The 22,804-nt window shown below is 38.1% G+C and overlaps 1 protein-coding gene across 1 annotated transcript in view; it reads left to right on the top strand.

Moving 5' to 3' along the window:
• The window catches only part of USH2A (usherin), a gene marked incomplete at both ends in the record, with an annotated part of 554,530 nt that overhangs the window by 151,232 nt on the left and 380,494 nt on the right, over positions 1-22,804 (top strand). The window contains 4 exons of the mRNA XM_081039194.1: positions 1,180-1,674; positions 2,696-2,965; positions 4,546-4,715; positions 7,981-8,119. Coding sequence (XP_080895320.1) covers positions 1,180-1,674; positions 2,696-2,965; positions 4,546-4,715; positions 7,981-8,119 — 1,074 coding nt within the window. The remainder of the gene's footprint in view (positions 1-1,179; positions 1,675-2,695; positions 2,966-4,545; positions 4,716-7,980; positions 8,120-22,804) is intronic.

Here is a 22,804-nt window from a genome sequence, read left to right as displayed (position 1 = left end):
CATTTGTGAGGTGAGGCTGGCCAGATCTCAAGTGTTGGCATTCTCATGGCATGTCTTTCCTATACGTGAAGCTAGTACACACACGTTTATTTCCAGCTTGGTCAGGTCCTTGTGAACAGCCAGCGTCTCGGCCTCCCCTAGGCTCTTTCCATTGCTTGGGACTTTCTGCGATTTGTTGTTCATGTCCCTTGGTCCACCTTTGGCCTTCCCAAGGATGATGGATCATCTTGTCCCAGACACAGAAGGTAACTGGCTCTCAAGGAACCATCCTCACCATTCAGAAAACCAAGAAACTCTGTGGATGAAAACCAGACTCTGGATACTTAACTATTCATCTGTAGGCATTTAAATATGCCGGATCTTCATATTGATATATGCCCCCCCCTCCTCCTCCCCTTACACAGAGGCCCATGAAAGAGCAGCCAGCAGGTACCCTGGCATTTCCCAACCCTACAGTTCACTTTCTGTCGTCCCCTTAAAGGATAGCAAGTCCCAGGCACATGCCTGATCGTGTCCACTTCTTAATCTATTTTTCATTTTTTTTAAACTTCTTTCTACTCACTCTCTTTGCAATCCTTTATGTCTAGGAATCCCATTTACCCAGGACTTATCTTGTGTAAATTTCCCATTGTTAATAGCAAATGTCTCTAAAATTTAGCAGTGTGTAGTAACAACATACATTTATAATTTCACAGTTTCCATGGGTCAGAAATTCACGAAACGCTCTAGTCAAGATGTTGGCCAGGTGAAAGATGTGGGACTTTGCTGACCCTTGGTCCAGTGCATTAGTGTTTAACAGGCAAACAGTTTACATAGTAGAAAGGTGGTTATTTCTGTTTCAGTGAATTGAAAAAAAAAAAAAAAACACCACACACACCAAATACTATGTACCTTCTATAAAAAGGACAATCACTATATTATATAAAGAACAAAGCAAGAGCTTAAAGTCTTCTAAATATTCTTCATTACAAAAGGCACTTTTCTTACATTATGCTACACGATAAAAATAATCAGTATTTGCTTTATTTCAGTTTTAAAATATTTACCATACTCTTATTCGAAAGAGAGGATTGGTTTAGTTTATGTAGTTGTTGTATAATAAAGAAATAATTAGAAATGATTTCTTACCAATCGGTGGACTGTAACTATTTTCTTCTTATTTTGCTCTTGTGATTTCAGATACCCAGTACTTTGTAGACACTGCCCTGTCACCATACACTTCATACTCCTATGACATCAAGACCACCAATGTGCATGGCTCCACCAGAAGCACAGCTGTCATCTACAGGACAGAACCAGGGGTCCCAGACGGATACTTGAACTTAAGTTATATCATTCCTATTAGCTCAGACTCCGTGACACTGACCTGGACTGCACCTTCAAATCGTTCTGGTCCTGTAGAGAAATATATTTTGTCCTGTGCTCCTGTAGAGCACATCCAGCCGTGTGTTTCCTATGAAGGCCACGAAACGTCAGCTACCATCTGGAACCTGGTTCCATTCAGCGACTATCGTTTTTCTGTGCAGGCCTGTACGAGGGGGGGCTGTTTACACAGCTCCCCCCTGACGGTGACGACAGCCCAGGCACCTCCCCGAAGGCTGGGCCCACCTGGGGTACGAAAGATCAGTTCCACAGAGCTCCATGTGAAATGGTCTCCACCAGTACAACCAAATGGTAGGAATTCAAGGCCTAGATGTGCCCTTCTTGGGCAAAACACAAATTCGGATCTAGGCCCTTGGAATTGTGCAATAAGAGTCGGGCAATATGTTTATTTTTATAACTGCAAGATATAATAATTGAGAAACCATTTCTAAAGATAGAAGATACTACTTGTCCTGGTTCGTAGAATGAGTGTATGTCTTTAATCTAATGATAAATTCCATTGATTTAAATTGCCCCTTAAAAGGCTAATATTATCTTTGCTCTTAATGACATCTGCCACAACACAAATTATGTTTCTAATTTGAAACTCACTTATGAAATGCATTATATTTGCCTGTGTCACAAATTAGGGCACCCATAAGCAGTAAATTTTCTCTTTTAGGCAATAAAAGGATATAAAATAATACAAAATATATATATACATATAGGCTAGCAGACTCCATTAAGTTAATTTTTGTGTTCATACAATTGAACCCTGTTACATAGGCCAAGTACACATTCATAGATTTTTTTAGTTACTTAATATCATGTACTTATTGTGGCAAAACCTTTTTTCTTAGACTTTTAAAAGTTATTTGATAAAACTGAGTAGAAATTAACTATAATATTCCACTATTTATGCAAACAGGGCTGTGTTAAACAGATAATCAAATTAAAATCCCAAAATTTGAAAATACAGAAATTGGAGGTAAGAAGATACAATTCTCTTTAACGGCTACTCATATAGAAATTATCACCAGTCATCTGAAGAAAAAATGAATTTAACTATCATAAGTTACACTTATTTTGTGTTTGTATACTTTCTCTTTTGGTTTATTTTTCCCACAGGTATGCTATTTAGTAATATTTCATATATTCATTTACTACCAGTTTGTTGTGTTTTATAAGTACTTATCACCTACATTACTAAGGAAATGCACAGGTAGTCAGAAGAATAATGAAAAGCCAATACTCTTTAACTGACTTACCACCACCCTGCCCCCAAAATAGTCTGTCTGATGAGTCATCTTGGTTTACTGTTTTACTCTCCTAGGAATAATTATACGATATGAACTATACATGAAAAGATTGAGGTCTAATGAAGAACCCACATCAGCAGAAAGTCTAGTTTTTGAGAGTAGTGGCTGGCTCAGCCCTCACCCATTTGCAGAATCTGCCAATGAAAACGCGCTGACTCCTCCTCAGACAACCACAACCATCACTGACTTGGAGCCATACACCGAGTACGAGTTCAGAGTCGTGGCTGTAAATATGGCCGGCAGCGTGTCCTCTGCCTGGACCTCAGGTAGAACGGCCGAATCAGGTGAAGAGCAATTCTTTGAACTCTACTTTTACAACTCCCGAATGAAAATAATGCCTCAAATTAAAGTCAGCAGCTCCAAAGTGCATTTAAAAAGCAAGAATTATAAACTTACATAAGCTCAGGAAAAATTTACCACGTTGGTTTGTTACATAGATAGCCCAAGGTCTTACAGTACTTGCAGTAAGTTGTAGGGGAAAAATGTTTTAGTTACTACTTCAAGGGGGGGAAATGACTTACCTATAGTTATATATAGTCTCTAGTGGATGTTTGCCAAAAATAGCAATTGATTTCTAGTCTTAAAGTAGGTTGGCCATATGTCCCGTCTTGCTCTAAATTGAGCACAATTCATGTTCAATGAAAGAGATATCTGCTAACAAACTTCACAAATTGGATTTTACTTCTCTTTCCAAAACAAATACTTTGACTACTAGATTATACTTAATGACTGAATCCTGGATATCAAAATCTGTAATCTACAAGTGTGGTTATAAGCAGCTGGCACTACGGTAAGGAAAGAGGGTGAACGTTTTTCATTTTTTAAATATATCTTCATTAAGGCAAATGAATATTTTTAATCCTGCACCTTACGCTTTACATGGAAAACATTTCAAATGCCGTGAGGCTTTAACATAAAAAGATACTCTTGTTAGGCTTTGAATGTATGGATATCTGACGAAATAACTTGGACCGGTTAGGACTCTGGAGGATAAGGGTAGTGGGAAGCTGACGTCCAAAGAAATCATTTCATGAATAAAATGTACATTGTGCTTGAGCATCTCTTAATGACTGCCAGCCATCTTGGACAAATAATAGTGCTGTGATAGCACAAGTGATGAGCCATGGCATTCTGGAAGGGGAAAATCAAGGTCAGAAATGAAAAGTAATGGGTGAGAATGCAACAGTGGGCCCTCCTAATCTTATGGGTCAGTGGCTGATGGCAGTGTAGTGAGGTCCTTTGATGATACGACTTTGGTGAGCACATTTACAATCCATATTAAGATCTCAGGGATGGCAGGGGGGAGGGGTGTGTGTGTGTGTGTATACCCCGCACATTTCAATCAATAGTTATTAAAAACTTGAACATTTTTCTGTGGGGATATTTAGAAGATTTTAGACTTATCTCTTTCTGAAGAGTAATATTGTCCCAGCTGTATCAGTTTAGTTCAGTGAAACAATTCTGTACATAAAAAATCCAATATGTCACTATGCATTGTTCTGAACTTTGTGGATTGGAACACATACTGTTCTGTTACTTCTCCTTTCAAATGCTTCATGAGACCTATGGTTTCCCATCCAGTTATCTACTAGTTATGTTTATGAACCCAATCAGATTCCTAGAGGATTTTTATTTTGTGAATGGAAAATGTCTTTGTTGGTAATATGAAGTTGGAGAACATCCTTGCAGGTAACATAGAAAAACAAATGAATAGCTTTTAAATGCAGCAATACCTCCTTTTATTTATTTTTTTTAGATCAGAATATTTGTAAGGAATGGGGTATTTCAGAAACTGGAATGAATGTGTGGGTTTAGTCTGAAAGCCCTGCACTGATTGTTTTGCTCTGGTTGTTCTCATTGATAGAGCCTGTATTCATGATCCCTCCTTCAGTCTTCCCCCTCTCACCGTACTCTCTGAAAGTAGTATGGGAGAAGCCGGCAGATAATGTTACAAGAGGAAAAGTTGTGGGGTATGACATCAGTATGATTTCTGAAGAGTCACCTCAACAATCCATTCCGGTGGTGTGTTCACAGGTATTGTTATTTTCAACTAATGTCCTTTCAGAATTGAATTATGTCTTCATTTGGACATTTCCTGAGTTTGCAGAATTCAGTGACAGAATTCTCCCTTATTCGTTTCTTTAATGGGGACATTTGTTTCCTAATACAAGGTTATATGTACAAGACCCTATATATTTATGTCACTTATTTTTTCCAATATAAACATATATTAAGACAAAGTTGGTATAATTTTGTTTCATAAAATCTACTTTTTCCACTTAACACATACGCTTTAAAATCTTGCAAGAAGCTGACTTTGATAGTACGTAGCTGACTACGTACTGTCGTATTATTTGAATGTGAAACAATGTATTTAACCAAATCCATAATCAGGTGATACGTATGTTGCATCAGTTCTTTTGGGAATACAAATCACATGGATAAAAACATCGTACGTGGACATTTTGCATATTTCTGTGTCCTTAAATATTCTGAGGAATGGAATTTATCCCATCTTCCAGCAAAGGTTCGAGACATGTTTGAGAGTTAGGGTAGGTGGTGACATACTCCTTGGGAGTAATTCATGCTCCAACTGGCAGTAAGGGGACAAATAATCATTGCTAACAGTCACCGAGGTTTTGCTGTGCACATAGACGCATTCATTAGCCAGATACATGTGTAGAAACAGTCTTGGGCGATGAGAGGCTCTGGTTAGCCTACAGTTTATGGTTGTGACCAGTGTACTCCATTAGCCCATCTTATCAACATGAAGGTGGCCGATGACAGAGACTGGCTGTTGTCACCTGGACAATCATTCTGCGTGCTTGGCTGTTTAGCACGTCTTCCGAGGGAGATGCTCTTTGGTGGGGATTGACACGACATCAAAAAGTTCTTTCCGCTTGATGCCCTCTTCCTTGCGTCTATCCACATTCTTCTCCCCCAGCATTCTTGTTTCCTCAGCTTCTAGTCTTTTTTTTTTCTTTTGTAACCATGACCCACGCCACTGCCACGTCGTCCAGGTGTATTCTATCTTGAGACGCCCTGCTTTCTACAGAATCCGGATGATCAGGCATACCGCCTGGACATCTCCCTCTTGAGAGGGTTTTCTCTTACTACTGGTTTTAGGATCATCCATAAATGGTACTAGAGTGGCCGTCACCCATTTTTGACTTACATCCACATAGTGAACCAAACCCCGTTTTTCTCTTCTCTCAGCTTTACGGGGACTTCCAGGGCGTCAGAGGTATGAGCTGAGATTGGGCTACCAGTATAAGAACAGCGGGTGGCATGGAGAGAGGGACTGCCTGCTCCCCTACCGTACTGCTCCTCTGGCCCCCACTGCCAGATCTCCACTTTCATCTTATGATGAATTTCTGTTGGGCCGTCCCCCACCTTAAGACTTGGCATGTGTGACAGGACCCGACCCGTGAGCGGTAGCTGCATGGCCATTTGATATTTTTCAGTCAGATCCTCTGCTTTTTCCGAGGTCCCGCAGCATGCTAGGAGCTGTCTAGCAAATGGGGTGTGATTTACATTGTGTGATAACGGCCTGGCTCCGGACTCTAGGGGTCTGTCTCGTGATTCTCTTGTTGGAGACGTGCCATTTGTTCCTCTCAGCATCTTTCCCATTATAGTCCTCTCTAGTATCTACCATAGCATTTCTTAGGCTTGGTGCCCCAAGTCGCTGGTCTGCGTGTGACACAACCTGGATCTGCTACGCATTCCTCTCCCACTCTGGGATGCTCTCAGAGATGGCAGCATTATCTGTCACCTGGTAACCCGGTCAGTAACCTGGTCATAACAGCTTTCCCAGGCGTGGCACATGCTCACCAGAACTGAAGACATTAAATAAGAAACCCCTTAATGTATTTTATCCTAAAAACAATTCTATTTTCTAAAAATCTACATTAAATCCCACCAAGGTTGTTATAAATGGAATGGATTTTTATAGCAATGTCAGCTAAGTTTTACTTATTACAAAGTTTCATTTTTCTCAGAAACTTTGAAGTCCCATTGTCCACCAGAGGAAAGTTTACATCCAAAATACCTTAATAACCTTTTATACTTAGATAAAGCCTTAATAATTCAGTGTGTGATTTTTCTTTTCTGATTTCTAAATGTAATTGCCATGGCATGTTACCACAGTTTTCAATTATTCCTAGATTTTAGAACCTTTGGAATCAACTTTATTTCTGAAAAACATTAGGTAGGCAATAAAATTTATATTCCAATCACACTGCTTTCTAGAACTACTCACTTAGGTTATGAAATTTTGAAGTCAGTACCCAGGCAAAGATTCCAAATGAATTTTATTGTACTTGTAAAGGGAAGATATCTAGAAATTTTCCCCAAATGTTACTTTTACAGTTTTCATATTTATGGAATTTATTTTTATGTAAGATTATTTGATTCATATGTATATTTACATCCCTTAGAAGAAATAGCTTTGTATTTAGTCATGCTTGGTGTCATACTCTCCGCTTTAATGACTTTTTTTTCCCTGAATATAATTTTCAGTGGTCTTTGTACCTACAGACTAAGTAAACGTACATGGTTGCTTTGATCAATTCTAGTTATAATGACGGGACCAACTCTTAGTGTTGGTTATTTAATTACTTGTTTGTGGACTGTTGAGTTCCTCTCAATCTCCTTCACTCCAATCTACTATTTTCATCTGAAACTGTGTGACAGAGATAATATTTCAAAACATGTAACTGTTTGATCTAATCTGCATATGCTTATTTGCATAAGAAAGATAATTGACCTCATGTGGATGCTCAGTAATATGTTTACATTTTTCGCCTTTTTCTTCTTCTTTTTTTTTTTTTTTTTTTTTTTTTTTTTTTGTAGCAAATGATGGGATTGATTTAACATAGTGACATCTTTCTGTGGTATCTCCCTCAAATAGCATGTGGGCATCACTGCACTGGGTTGGTTTTGGCCAAGCCCTGTGGTTTTATTTGGACTTTTTCATGATAACAATGACAGTGTCACCATCCTTTATCCCTACCGTTGGTGACAATAACCATGCCACCATGCTGCTTTATAGGCAATAACTTGGTTTCCTCATTTATCCACTCAGGAACTGGATTATGGCCTCATAAAACAGTGTGATTGTACAATTATCAATTAAATCCTAGCTTGTTGAGACTCTTCAAAAAAAATCCCTTTTCGTAATAGTAATTGGCATATATACAATAATTCCCTCTGTCTGGTTGTATAGAACTTGGGCAGCCAAGATTGTAATTTTTTTTACACTGATTATCTATTTGACTTTTTTTTTTTTTTTGCCTTGAAGGTATCTGCTGAATCCCAACGATTGTCCTACATTGTAACAGGACTAAAACCTTATAGGATATACAACTTTACTATTTCTCTCTGCAATTCAGTTGGTTGTGTAACCAGTGCTTCAGGAGCAGGACAGACGTTAGCAGCAGGTAAGTGACTTTTACTGGACATGAAAAATACATTGTGTATTTATAAATGAACACATACAAAGCTCAAAAATGAACACCTTCTCTAGTTTGGAGTTAATGTTTGTCTTTTTTGCTTCTTTCTGCTCTCTCACTGACCCTGATGGCTACTTAACTTGACATTTCAAAAATAAATAAGTAAGTAGGCTTATGTTTAAGAGGTATCTCAGAGCCTTGAGTTGCAGCTCTGTCATAATAAGAAATATAATTAGATGCAGAATAACTCCGGCCTCAGCAGCTACCCTAGGTCCTAGGCGTGTCCTGACAGTTGTTAGAATATTCAGAATGCGTCTTAGGAGAGCTCAGAATCTCTCTTCCCTACATCTTGACCTTTTTTGTGGAGTTGGGTCTACTCACTCCTGCTATGTGGGACCAAAGGCAGACATCCAGGAATTACTGGTTTGTCCTTGTGTCATGTTTTGCTTTTATTAGGTAGGCAGTAGCCAACTTATTAATTAATTAGTTATTAATGCATTCCAAAGTTTATAAAATTTAAATAAAATGTTTCAAATGTGATCCTAATAGAAAACGGTTTGTGTAGAATTTTATCTGCTTCATTTAGAACAAGCTAGATTCAATACAAACAAGATTACATGTATTTTTATCTAGATGACCCAATTACTTTGCATTAGTATATTTTCAAATCAGTTTTTCTATCAGAAGTCTAACAAGGCTGAGTTTCCTGGTGCTCTTTAAGGAAACGTCCAGATGTGAGGAGGGTAAGACTCTGGAAGAGTGACAGATAGTGTGCAAACATAGATAGCCATAAAAATATTCCCGAGGCCCTCTTCTTTACTGTCTTCAGGTCTAATTCTATAGTCTGCTGTTGTGTTCTATTTTGTTTTCATTGGGGGGAAAAAATCGTTGGGCTCAAATTATTTCATCCAAGTTTCTTTTTTTTTCTTGAGAATGACTCCCACATTTCAAAACATTACTTTTTATTACCTCTGTGACTGAGCTCTTTGTATTTATATATATATATATATATATATATATATATATATATATATATATATATTTATATATTTATATATATATTTAATATATATGTATTTCATATATATTGAAGTATATGTAAGTATTTATATATACTTAATATACATGTATTTATATTTATATATGGATATATATATATATAATGTACTTAATGTATATGTACTTCAGATGTGTGCATACATGTATGGAGTACCTAGCTTGTTCAAAACACCGTTCTCCTATATACTGTATATTTATTTATTCTGTGTACAGTATCATTAGGGGGATCCTGGATGTGGATAACAGAGGGAGGCTCTCGCCTTTAGGAAAAAAATGCCAGCATTTTGCACTAGAGAATAAAAATTAAAAGAGGAATCAGCCTTGTGGGTGGATGAAGTGAAACGGAAACAAAACACACTGAAGATTGGCCCGAGGTGCAGGAGAGGAGAGGAGACGAGACGGGGACCACTGCTCTCTGACAGCAGAACTGAAATCAGGACTTGTGAGAGTTGTAAAATATGTAAAAGTCATCTAGTGTGACAATCCAGCCCATAACAATACATTTTTTGTAACATTCTTCCCACGTTTTCGTCTAACCTGCTTGATCCCGTTAGTGGTAGGGGCTCTTCCTGCTCAGGCAAATCCATACCAGGTTTAGAGACCACTTTTAAAAGGTAATTTCTGATACTGAGCCATAATATCTCCTTGTGACTTCTATTTAACATTCTTCTTCTACCCTCTTTGGGGCTGCACTTAGTGTCATCTGTCTTCCTCCTGACATCTCTTGTAATAATATTTCAATAACAATACCTCTACCCAAATCTCCTTTCCTTCCACTACAAACCTGGGAGCCTCCCGTCTGTGCCTCAAGTGGGATGGTTTCTAGCCTGTTAGTACAGCACTCTCCTCAAGATGACATATAGTCTGTCTTCGGGTAGACACAAACAAAAGGAACTGAAGGGAGACATGCCTGCCCCTGGAGCTAGAAAGAGTAAAACAAGAAAAATGTCTGTGACACAGAATCCTCCATGCTCAAAGCACCAGTGATAACCTCTGTGCTAATATGGTCCTCATTGGATGCAGCACAAGTTCTGGGGTATGGAAAACAGTGTACCTCGTGCTCTGTGCATCTCTCCCCTTCGTTACTAGTGGCAGCTTAAGGCACTTCTGTCCTCTGGAAGATGATTGAAGTGAAACCAACCTGAGCTTGTTGAGTCCTCTCTCTGCCTCTTACTCTTGAAAAATAGAACTGGGAAACTTCTCATATTCTCTGAAAGCCATGAGATGTGCAAGTTAATTGACTTTTCGAATTGACAGCTTATTCATATATTGTGGGGCGGGGGGAATCATAACCAAAATGCCAGGGCTTGAATTTGGGACATGTCATCTAGGAACTAGCTGTGTGGCCTTGAGTGATTATGTTACTTCTGTGCCTTCATTTTCCAATTTATAAATAAGGATAACCTATTTTGTAGGGTTCTTATGAGGATTCAAAAAGAGGGAATGCATGTTAATTATTTAAAGCAGTGCAAAGTAAATCCTCAGTAAACTTTATTGTTTATCAGTCACAATGTAAATGTTATAGAATTTCTGATGTTATCAAAATCAGGAAGCATATTTTCTAACTTTGGTTGCATAAAATATTATAACATAAATGTGACGATGAAGAGTCTTAAACTAAGGATCACATTGCAAAAATAAACTATAGAAGGCTAAAGTCTAAAAGCATTATTTTTTAGTTATGCAAGGAGTATCTCATTCAGAATTGTAATATGCATCTTCAAAATTTTGCTCAAAAACTACAAATTTCAAATATATCATTGGCAATATAGAGGTAATAATATGCCATAACCATATTGTCACTGTATTTTATTGTGAATGCTTAATTCATTAAGCATCTATTAGGGGCTGAGTACTTAAAATGCTGGTGGGTGGATTCAAAAGTAAGCCATCCAAGATACCTTAAAGGTGTCTGCATTAAGGTGTTGAAATATAACCAATAGGATTAACACCCTGAGGGCATATGAGAAAGGATAAAAGAAAGCTATGGGAACATAGAATGTGACATAGATACCTTTGATTTGGAAGATTAGGGAATTATTTCAGATTAATTAGCATTTGAGTGGACTACCAAGGATTGGTAAAGATTTCCGCAGGTATTTACTGAATATACACCATGTTCTGGTCTTGAGAGTGTGGTGCTGTTCCAGATACCGATGTGATGAAAGCTGGGGGTTCATGAAGATTTCTCTGGCAGTATTGTAGAGACTAGATTAACAGAAAGTATGTACACAGAGTCTGGCAGAATTTTTTAAGAGGCAATGAGGGAGTAAATCAGATAAATAGAAGTAATGAAGGAAGAAGGGGATAGAGTGGGATCAAGGAAGAGATATCCACAGGCTAAGAAGAGAAAAGAATTGGAGACGACAGCAAATATTGCAGACCACAGTGGGGACGTTAAATATAATGGGGAAGATGAAGAAAGAACATATGCGAGAAATCAACCCATGAGTTTAAGTTTGATCGTTTGATAGAAACACGTCCATGACAAATGTAACCAGCCAGTGGCAGAAAATGCAAATCTGGAGTTTAAGAATGATGTGGACTTTGCAATCATCTGCCTGTAGAGGAGAGCTAAAATTATGGATGCTAATGAATTAGGAAAGGCAGAAAAATACAAAACAGATGTTCCCATCTCAGTGATTGCTTACATTTGGGGAGGAAGGAGGGGTAAAGGGAAGCGAGAAATGGTCAGAGTTGAGGAAAGAGCCTGGAGAGAGCAGTGTCAGAAAAGTCAAGGGAAGAGAGAATTCTGAAAGGAGCACATTGTCTGTAGGGCCCTGTTGTGTGAGCAAGGGAAACAGGAATTACCAGGAACGTGGGGCCGTTTGTGACTCTCCCACAACACCAATTAGCGTTGTTAGAGCAGAAGTCGGAATGTAACAGCCGAGCAATTGCAGGAGAAGATGGAATGGTCTATTTAAAATGTGTGGTTCTTTATTCTTTGCCGAAATTTTCCTTGTGCTCAATTTCCATTAAAAAATTAACTTTTGTCTCCCTTTGATATCTTTTGTGAAGGAAAAATTATTTTAGTGTTCTTCTGGGAAAACGTTTATTTCTTAATCTTTTAGTATATTTGTCACAACTCCGACTATTCATCTGCCAAGCAGAGAGTAAAATCACTCTCATGACAAAAGTAAGGAGGAATAATTTTTTCTTGCTGTTTGACTTATTATAAAATGAACAATTTTAGGGGTATTCAGATCAGTGAGGATAGACTTGTTTGTTTTTATTGGAATATAAAGTAAAACCCAGTAATTAGATATCCAATACCTTCCTTGACACCTTATTTTCAGTAAATAAGTTGTGGGTTTTTTTCCAATTTTTTTTTTCTAAGATTAAACAAATGGATGCAATTCACAGGTGTTAAGCCATAGGAAACAAAACAAGACAAAACAAAACAAAAACAATGAGAAGGCCAATTCTTTAGTATGGTCAACAGGTTTGATATAGGAAACGAATAAATGTTTCTTCCTGCTCTGTTTCTTCTACTAATAAAATAGTAATTTGGAAGGTGTATGTTACTCTGACAAATTCCAATGGATTTGTGGGAAATGTATCTCCGAAATCTAAATGTAGTTCACACGAGTTCATCATCGGTGATCAAAAGCAGTCAGAGACCTTCACAAACTTTGAAAAGGAGGACCAAAAATTAGAAGTAGCAATCTGCCTTTTCGAAGCACTGAATAGTGAAAATGTGTTTGTTCTGTAAATCCCAGTCAGAGAAATGAAAAAGATACTTGTAAAGATTTATATGACCTTTTTATTAAAAAGCTTGAGGATTATAATTGCTCTCTTTTGTTTTACATATCTTTTCAGTTTGGTATGTCGTTAGAACTGGTGCATTTCATCCAGAATATTGCACTGCTCATTTTTTTTTTTTTTTTAGTTTTGGTGTTGTGATTAAGCCCAGGAACTAATTTTAGGGAGGATTTCCCAAGGAGCAGCTACATGTCTCCCCATTGCAAAATCTTCAAGCAATGCCATTGGCAGCTTTGGGTTGCTTCTGGGTGTATGAGAGTAATGAGCTGAGGGGCTGGACCCTCTTAGAGTCCTTGTTATACCTTTCTTCAAGATTACCCTTTTAATCTAGGGAATGTGTGCATTTCCACCCTTTGCGATTTAAGGACAATTTAAACCTTTCTTAAGAGAAATGCCTTTTGGAGATCCATTCCTAGAGAAGCAACGTGATGATTCCTTTGCCTGTCATAACTTGACCTCAGCACCATAAGCTTGGAAGTGCCCATCTCCGATTAAGCGAGTAATTAGCGGTACATTAAGCTTTTCTGACTCCAAAGTGAAATGTATAGGCTGCTTGCGGCTGGGTTGAAAACACACATTGTTTTGCATGCAGGTACATAAGTCTTTTCATTGTGAGTAGGACCCAGAATGATTAAACAAGCACTCTTAATATGTTAATTTATAATTTTAATTACAACAATCTTGTATATATAGTCATTAGTGAATACCAATATAAATATTTTCCTATCTTTTTATTCATAATGCATAAACCAATCATCCAGCTACTTCTCTGAGGTTGCCTCTTTTTGTGTCATAATACAATCTTTGTTCTTAGTTATGAATGCATTTTGTTCGTTCCTGTCTTGAATAATCCCTCATTAAGCTAGTCACTTTCTGCTCCATGCTAAAAAGGAAAAATTATCATGCAAATGTGGCATGCCATATTAAAAAGCACATTACCAAACACTTTTGTTGCTGTCCTTCAATTAGTTTCCCTTCTTTGAATTTAATTCCATTTGTTGTTAAACTACTGACTTGATGTATGGACTCATGAATCGGAGGCTGCTGCCAGGAAACGGGGGAAAAAATCAAAGCCTCTTGGAAGAGCCGCGGAGACGAGCTGAAATGAATTTGCTTCACCTTTGACAAGAACACTCGAACAGCACAGGAATCCTCTGATGATTCAACTTGGCTAATTATCCAATTATTTATTTCAAGAATAAAGGCGCTGTTTTACAATTAGAGAAGTGTAAAGCAATCTGAGAATGTTGATAGTGACAGATGACTTCCGTACCGCCTAAGATAAACAGTATCTGTGCAAACTTGTGTCACCAAGTGTTTCCAAGCAGTGATTCTCCTGTTCTAGCCTCAATGGCATCCTGAGTACAAGGAAGGGCTCTTGTTTGTTTGTTTGTTCTGATCGTTCCACGACAGAAATTATTTTTCACTTTTCAGCAACATGTCGCATTTCCGTGCCTCTTCTGCAGTGTTTAAGTTGCTTTTCTCTTGATTAAAAGCTTTTGGTTCAAAGCAATACTTTTTAATTGCCTAATGATATAAGTCGGTTCTTAGGAAAGAACCGCACATTTAGGAGTTCATTTGCAATATAACTGAAAAATTCATTGCATGGCAGTAAAACAATTTACTGTTAATTACAAGGAGAAGAATTTGCTGTAGCATGCTCACAGATTGCCATGAATCATGCAGCACTCCTAGAGATTTATAACAGATGTGTAAGTGGGATGAATTAGCAGGGTTTAATAACAGAGACACAAATCATGCAGACTTCAAGGAGCTTTAATTGATATACTAGAATGTGACGGGCATGAATCACTCAGCCATTCAACAGCACTGTAACATATGGTCAGCTCAATATGCCGCATCTTAAATCGGTTGGTGAGTCGTTGGTTGTCCCATATGGTGGAAGCAATATATTTTTCATGATTAAAAAAAAAAACATCCATTTTTAAAGAAATATGATTGCAAAGCATGTTTGTTATTGAACAGTCACCTGAATGCCAAACTGTTTGTGTTTTTTTTTTTAACGATTCTTTTTTCTTTCTTTCTTTCTTTTTTTTTAAACATGGCAGCTTCCCAAAATAAATACTGACTACTTATAGGCCAGGTCTCTGGAGGCTCTATGAGAACCTAATGGGTGCTTGTTGGCACACTGGATCCCCAGCAAAGCTGGTAGAAGAGCAGCTGATGATAGCTGGGATTGTCAGGGAAATCCTTCAGACTTGGGCAAAGCAGACAAAATGATAAGAATGATGTCACTTTGAGAAAAGTTCAGGAATGCCCAGAATTGCACATAGAATACAATAAGTCGAATGGGACACCCTTACTTAGCAACATAGGGACGTGGTTGTGATAATACCGTGACCCCCCCTTAATGTAACAGTTGCACAGAACATTTTATACCAACCTCTTCATTACATGCTCAGTCTTTCAGGGCCATTCCCAATGAAATTCTGGCAGACCCTCACGGAGACAGTAGCTCCCAATCCATGTCATTCTTGAAGCATTGTTTCAATGTATGAAAACAAGTATCCTGGTGCAAACCGGTAACTGGTAGCATGCAAACATCTCTTTATTGAATCTGGGATTTGGCAGCTTTCGGCAAAGCTTTTGCAGCATTAGAAAATCTGACAGACTTGAAAAAGGAATACTGCAGCCTTAGAACTGTGGCTGCCAGAATTTAATGTCAATAATTAAAATTTATTTTGATCCTTACCTACTGTTTATTACTGTTTGTATACACAACAGACCTTACTAATACAGAGATGCACTATTAGATGGAATTACCATCTGTTCAGAGTGAAATGCTGGCATCTGTCTTAGACGCTAAAACTAAAATGATATTATTTCTAACAAAGCAAAATTAACTGCTTTTACTCACCAACTTTAATTTTGAATGTGTGAAGGTACCCGAGTTAAAGGCTCGTTGACAAAATGTGTAACAACCTCTGTCGCAAGATTTGCATGTAGATATGTTACTTTAGCGGGGGCTTTACGGGGCCTTTTTGGCAGCAGAAGTGACATGCAGAAATCACATTTTTTTAAAATGTTGTGTTTAGCTTTATAAGGTACTAATTACAGTAAGGCAGTAAAAGAACACAATTCAAATATGTAAAAATTGTATCAGAGACACTACGTGGTATGCAAAACATTTTTGATAGATCTGCCCTAAGTAAGTACAAGGAAAGCCATGAAATAGACAGAAACTCATCTGAACTAAGTTGCCACAGTGACACCTTTAGGAAAATACAAACTGTATCTTATCTGTGAGACTATTTTTAATTTTCCCCCACACTGACATATATATAAAAGATTTATTTTCAGCATCCCCTCCATTTTAAGCCTGAGTATCCTATAGAAAATGCCTCTAGCTTTTTGAAATTGGAGAATTTGGAGTATCAAGGACAATGACGGTTTCCATACTGATGTTGGATCAGAGATGCTGCTTTCTGAGAAGCCAGACCTCAGTTCTGTATATCACAAAATAATAAATTGTGTCACACCAGCGTTTAATGCATGTACACAGTGCATTAACTGTAACTGTAGTACATTTATTTGTGCTAGAGGAGACTTGAAAATGATTAAAAAATCAATACTTTGCTGTCAGAGAAGCAAGTGTTACGATGCATTTAAGTAGTTAATTGCATAAGCCCCATAAAAGCTTCAAGTTTGGGAAGCAGGGACGCCATAATTACAGTCCGAGAAGCTACCTTTTGTCAATGGCGGGCTTTAGGTAACAGTGCTTACTGTCATCACTGCTGTTTCCTGGGCAGTTCTGAACTCAGGGGTCCTCTTCTCTCTTCACACAAACGATCCTGGGTATGTGCCAATTACTGTTGGTCCTCGGAATGATGGCTGATTCAAGGAGTGTTTGCTCACCAAGGAGGAGCTCCCGCTTCAATTCTCAAAAAGCAGTGCTTTTCAGCTTTGTCTTATGTCATAGAACACATAGAAAAATCATACTACTTATATGCCGTACTGAAGTTAAGATGCACGGTGGCTCAGAGAGAGGAAAATATAAACTAAGCCAGTTTCCTGGGGGGCAGAGGGGATCCATATGTTCAGCACCCCTTTTGGTTTTACTAATTGAGAAGCAATGCCTGAAAATGTCCAGTCATAGAACGTTGAAACGAGAAGAGGTCCTAGGTACGGTCGGGTTTATCAGGCTCTTCAACAAATGAGGTGCTAAGAACAGAGGCACCAAATAATGGTTCGCCGAGAGCCCGTCTAGAACCTAGATTTTCTCCTTGAGCGAGACTAGTAAACAAAGAAGGAAATGGTAAATAGAGTTTGTTCTTCCCCCCAACACCCCCGAGTCAGAGGATAGACAGTCCATCGGGCAACACTGAGTGACCTCAGAGTCTGAGGGGAGAATCCTTTCCTCTTCTGGTCTGTGATTGGAAAGCAGTTGTAGTAGGTCGTTTGCCAATAGGAAAGTCATGGCTCCATGATCTGGATTTCTTGTCTGCGTCTGGGTCCCAGTGCCCTCTTGCCTAGCCGTGTTTGGCAAATCCCATTTGCTGTGGCAGTTTTGTGTTTCTGAGAAAGAGTCCAAATCATTTCCTGTGGACAAAGTGCCGGAGGATATCGGACGAGTATGTTAGTCTGCTTCCCACAAGCTCCTGAAACATGGAAAGGCGGCCCATTCCTATATCCTTGTCTTCAGGGATGATACAGTCAGTGATGTTTTAAGATACTGACCCAGCGGTGCAGTCTTCATAGACAACAAAATTCCTTGAAACTAAATGGAGGTTTGATTTTTAAGGACCCGTCATCAGCAAGAGCTTCTCCTCACTTAGCCTTCAGTTCTTAACTTACCCCATCAGACTCCGCACTACATAAATTTTGCAAGTGTAAATTTATGCATAATGATATGCTATTAATCAGATTATAAATTCATAAGTGCTGCATAAGGGAGAATATATATTATCAAGCATTTTATAAAATAATGCTTATACATAGATGAGCCAGCCTAGAAATCGGGTGATAGTTATTGTAAAAAATACAAGAACTTTGTAATTTTATCCCAAGTGAAAACAGACTTTGTATGTTGCTATTCTTTGAAATGATGAATACTGAAGATTCATTTAATACTTCACAGTTATAAGAGGATTTTCTAAATAAATGCATAGCTTTTGAATGTAGATGAACCATATCTTTTTATAATATATAATTTCAAAGATGTGTGATTGGCTAGTAATGCCTCGTATTTGAATAGAGATTTGTTTTGTAAAACCTGAAGCAATTATGCATATGATTTTTAAAAGTAGTTATTGTCAAAGTATCCCACCAAAAATTTATTCTCGTATTGTAGCTGGGGAAACTGAGGTAGGGATGTTTTAAGTGATTTTTCTAAAAATCATGCAGAATTACAAATTAGGAAATGAAATATAACCTTTAAAAGTCTGCAGAACCCTTTCTATTATTCTATGTTGTCTCTTAATTTACTGTTTTGAGATGAACAAATTTATACCTGTAATCCCTTCATTCTGATAATCTGACCAAAAAATCTTGTATTTCCTCTCTCTCTCAGTGATTTTGTGTTTATGTGCGTGGTTTAATTGTTCACGTGTATCTGTTTTTCCTCTCGTCATCATACGTGTGTGTGTGTGTGTGTGTGTAACCAGTCTAATTTGATTGAAAGTCCCTCCCACTGGGTTTAGGGGAACTCTGAGCATTCTTAGCACTCACCTTTCAAATAGGCTGGGTGATTCTTCTAAGTGAAAGACAACATACCAGCTGGAAGGTTGTTTGGTCTTTTGTTTTAAGCAAGAGTATAATAAAAATGTACTCTAGTTCGACTCATTTCCTAAGAGTAGTCTAATTGCTTGGTGGAAGAATTCCCCTGTGAATCCAGAAGACGTCCACCACTACTTGTTAGTTTAAATAGTCCAACATCAATGTTAGTGCTCTGTCAGTGCAAGCGTGTGCCCTTCATGATGATGAGCATTCTGCTCAGATTAAAAAAAGAAAAAAATTTATGCTCTTTTAGGAGATATTTAAAAAAATAGCTATTCAGTTGCGGAAATTTCTTTGTTTTGCTTTATTTGACTTCAAAAATTTTTTATTGACTTTTTCTTTTTTAAACAAAGTAAAGGCTTTGGAAGCTTTGGGTCATCGTTGCGGCATCATCCGTTGGCTGGCACAAACTTAATGACCATTCACCCCGCCCACTTCTTCTCAGATCCCACATGCCCTCTCATCTCCCCAGCGGGCCCTCTTCAGGCATGTCCTGTCTACGCTGGGCCTCTGAGTTGCAGTTTCCAGTTAAAGACAAGGGGCTCTGCACTTCGTGATGACTGGTTGGGGCTGGTAGCCACTGGCTGCAGGTTTCCTGGGTGATCCTAAAGGTCCTGGGGTGAGGCCACTCCTGCTCAGGCCAAGGGGATTCTCTGGAAAAGGAGCAGCTGTCAAATCTGTTGGCATATAATCGTTCATAGTATTCTTTATTGATTCTTTGTATTTCTGTGGTGCCCATTGCAGCTTCTTTCATTTATGATTTTATGTGTTTGCACACTCTGTCTTTTTTTCCTTGATGAGCTGGGCTAAATGTTTGCCTATTTTATTCATCTTTTCAAAGAACCATCTCTCAGTGTAACTGATCTTTTCTATTTCCCAAATTTCTATTTTATTTATTTGTGCTCTTATCCTAACTATTTCCTTTGGGTTTTGTTTGTTCTATTTTTTATTATTATTATTATTATTATTATTATTATTATTATTATTTTCCCAGTTCCTCTAGGTGTAGAGTTAGACTGTCTATTTGGAATTTTTCTTATTTCTCGAGGTAGGTCTGTACAGCTTTGAACTTCTGTCTTTAAACTGTTTTTCAGTGGCTTTTTGTTTAGTGTCCACATATTTGTGTGTGTGTGTGTGTGTGTGTGTGTGTGTGTGTGTTTTCCAGTTTTATTTCTGTTTTTGATTTCGAGTTTCATGCCATTGTGGTCAGAAAAGATGCTTGATATGGATTTCAATCTTTTTGAACTTAGAGAGGCTTGTTTTGTGGCCTAACATGTAATCTATCTTGGAGAATGTCCCATGTGCACTTGAAAAAAAAGTCTGTATTCTTCAGTTTTTGGATAAAGTTTTCTAAAATGTTTATTAAGTCGATCTCATCTAATGTGACATATAAGGCCATTATTTCCGTACTAAGTTTCTGTCTGGATGATTTTTCCATTGATGGGAGTAGGGTATTAAAATCACCTACTATTATTCTATTACTGTGGCTTTCTCCCTTTATGTCCATTAATAATTGCTTTATATATTTCGCTCCTGTTTGGGGGCGTATTTATGATTGTTATATCTGCTTTTAGGATTGACCCTTTTATTATGATGTAATGTCCTTTTTTGTCTCTTTTTACATTTGTTTGTTTGTTTGTTTGTTTTAAAATCTGTTTTGTCTGATATAACTATTGCTACTCCAGCTTTCTTTTTATTTTTATTTCCACGTGTTTTTTTCCATCCCTTCACTTTCAGTCTGTTTGTGTCTTTCAGTGTGAAGTGAGACTCTTGTAATCAGCATCTAGATGGGCTATGTTTTTTGATACATTCCACCACCCTATGTCTCTTTTTTTAGGAGATTTCAATCCATTTCTATTTCAAGTAATTATTGATAAGTATGTACTTATTGTCATTTTCTTAATGGTTTTTAGGTTGTTTTTAGAGTTGTCCTGTGTTCCTTTGTTCTTCTCTTGATTTCCTCCCTTGTAGTTTGCTGTTTTTCTTTTGTGTTTTATTTGGATTCCTTTCTCTTAATTCATTGTGTATCTTTTGTATGTTTTTGGTTTATGACTATATGATTCATGTATATCATTCTATATCTATAGCAGTCAATTTTTAGTTAATAGATGTTTGAGTTCAACTATATTCAAAATGGGCTACATTTTTTATCCCCTCCATATTTTGATTTTTATGTCATATTTTAGATCTTATTGTGCTGTGTTTTTTCGAACTAGTTATTGTAGTTTGAGTTAATTTGATGCATTTTTTCTTTTAAACTTCGTAGATTTTTAAATGTCTTATTTGCTTTATTTATTGACTATTTGCTTTTACCTGTGAGGTTTTTCTCAGGATCTCTTATTTCTGGACACGGTCTTTCCGTTTCTTCTTAGAGGACCCTTTAATATTTCTTGTAAAGATAGTTTAATGTTGCTCTCTCCTTCAGTACTGAATGATAACCTTGCTGGGTAAATTATTTTTTGTTGTAGGTTTCTTTCAACACTTTAAATATATCTTGCCATTTCTGGCCTGTAGAGCTGCTGATGAGAAATCAGCTGATAGGCATACAGGGTTTCCTTTGTATGTAACTCTTTTTTCTCTGGCTTCCTTCAAGATTGTCTCTTTGTCTTTAACTTTGGCCATTTTTAATTACAAATGTGAATTTCCTTAGGTGCATCTTGTTTAGAACTCTATGCTTCCTGAGCTTGGGTCTGTTTCCTTTCCCAGGTTAGGAAAGTTTCCATCCATTATTTCCTTAAATAAAGTTTCTATTTTTTTTCTTTCTTTCTTCTCCTCCTGGGATCCCTACAATGTGACTATTTGTTCGCTTGATGTTATCCCAGAAGTCCCTTAAACTATTCTTGTTTTTTTTTTTTTCTAAATTGTTTTTTCTTAGTGCTGCTAGTCTCTCTTCCAGGTCTCTGATCCATTCTTCGTTGTTAGCTAATCTGCTGTTGATTCTTTCTAATGTGCTTTTCATTTCAATTATTGTATACTTCATGTCTGCTTGATTCTTTCTTATACTTTCTAACTCTGCGTTGAAGTTCTCCCTAAGTTCCTCTCAAGTTTGGTCAGCATCCTTATGACTATTTCTTTGCATTTTTTACCAGGAAAATTACTTTTTTCCATTTCCTTTGGTTTTCTTTCTGGAGATTTTTCTCGTTCCTTCATTTGAGAGATATTCATCTGTCTTTTCATTCTGTTTGAACTTCTGTGTTTGTTTATATGAATGAGACAAAACAGCTGTGTCTTCCAGTCTTAGAAAAGTGAGCTTATCTGTAAGCAGGCTCTGTGTAGACTGTGTGTGCCGGGTGGTTTTGGAAGACAGGTGGGCGCTGAATGGGAGCATAAGGTATTCTGAGCCCCAGCAGCTCTGGGAGGAGAGGCCAGGTGCCATAGCAATGTCCTGTTGATTCTGATTGCTCCCTTTGTTTGGCTAAAATGGGCTCCAGAGACCTTGCAGGTAAGCCAGAACACACCCGGATAGAACCCCTGCCCTCGGATGGAGGTGGATATAAAGAGTGGTGCTCACCTGTCCTAACAGTGGGGAATTCTGGAAGCTCCCAAGAGCTCCTGCAGTTCCTTGGTCTCCCCTATACAGTCTCTCACTGGGGTGTTATGAGGACAGAGAGCAGTTTCCAGGCTCTCAGCCTCACGTGGAAAGGTTCTGCTGGCTCGGGTAGTAGATGGCCATCAGCTGTGACCAGTTGGCCATCAGCTGTAGCCAGTTAGCACGACGGATTGCAGTTAGCAAGTGGGGTTGGTTGATTGGTTTGTTGGTTGGCAGGCAGAGAAGTGGACGGCGGATTGCGGATGGTATGGCTCTTGCTTCCCGTATTCCAACCCAGCCGCCACCGAGAATATAGTGGTATGACTCCCCTATCTATGGCTCTGTGGATGTGTTCATTTTTGGCCTCACCATATCCTGCATTCTTATGTGAAGAGAGGGACCAGAGTCCCTGCATGACAGTTGTTATATTGAAAGTGGTCCTGTGTAGAAATGACCTCTGTGTAGGCTCTAGTCCCAGGTAGTTGAGGGAAGCTGCTTGGAGCCCGGCATACGCTCATGGCACCTGGGCTAGGGCAGGGAGGCTTGGTGTGTATGCTGGCACCCTGTTATTCCTGCTTCCTTGGTTG

This window comes from Rhinolophus hipposideros (genome assembly GCF_964194185.1).
Source record: "Rhinolophus hipposideros genome assembly, chromosome: 26".
In the NCBI taxonomy this organism is placed as follows: Eukaryota; Metazoa; Chordata; class Mammalia; order Chiroptera; family Rhinolophidae; genus Rhinolophus; species Rhinolophus hipposideros.
This window is presented reverse-complemented; position numbering and strand designations above follow the sequence as displayed.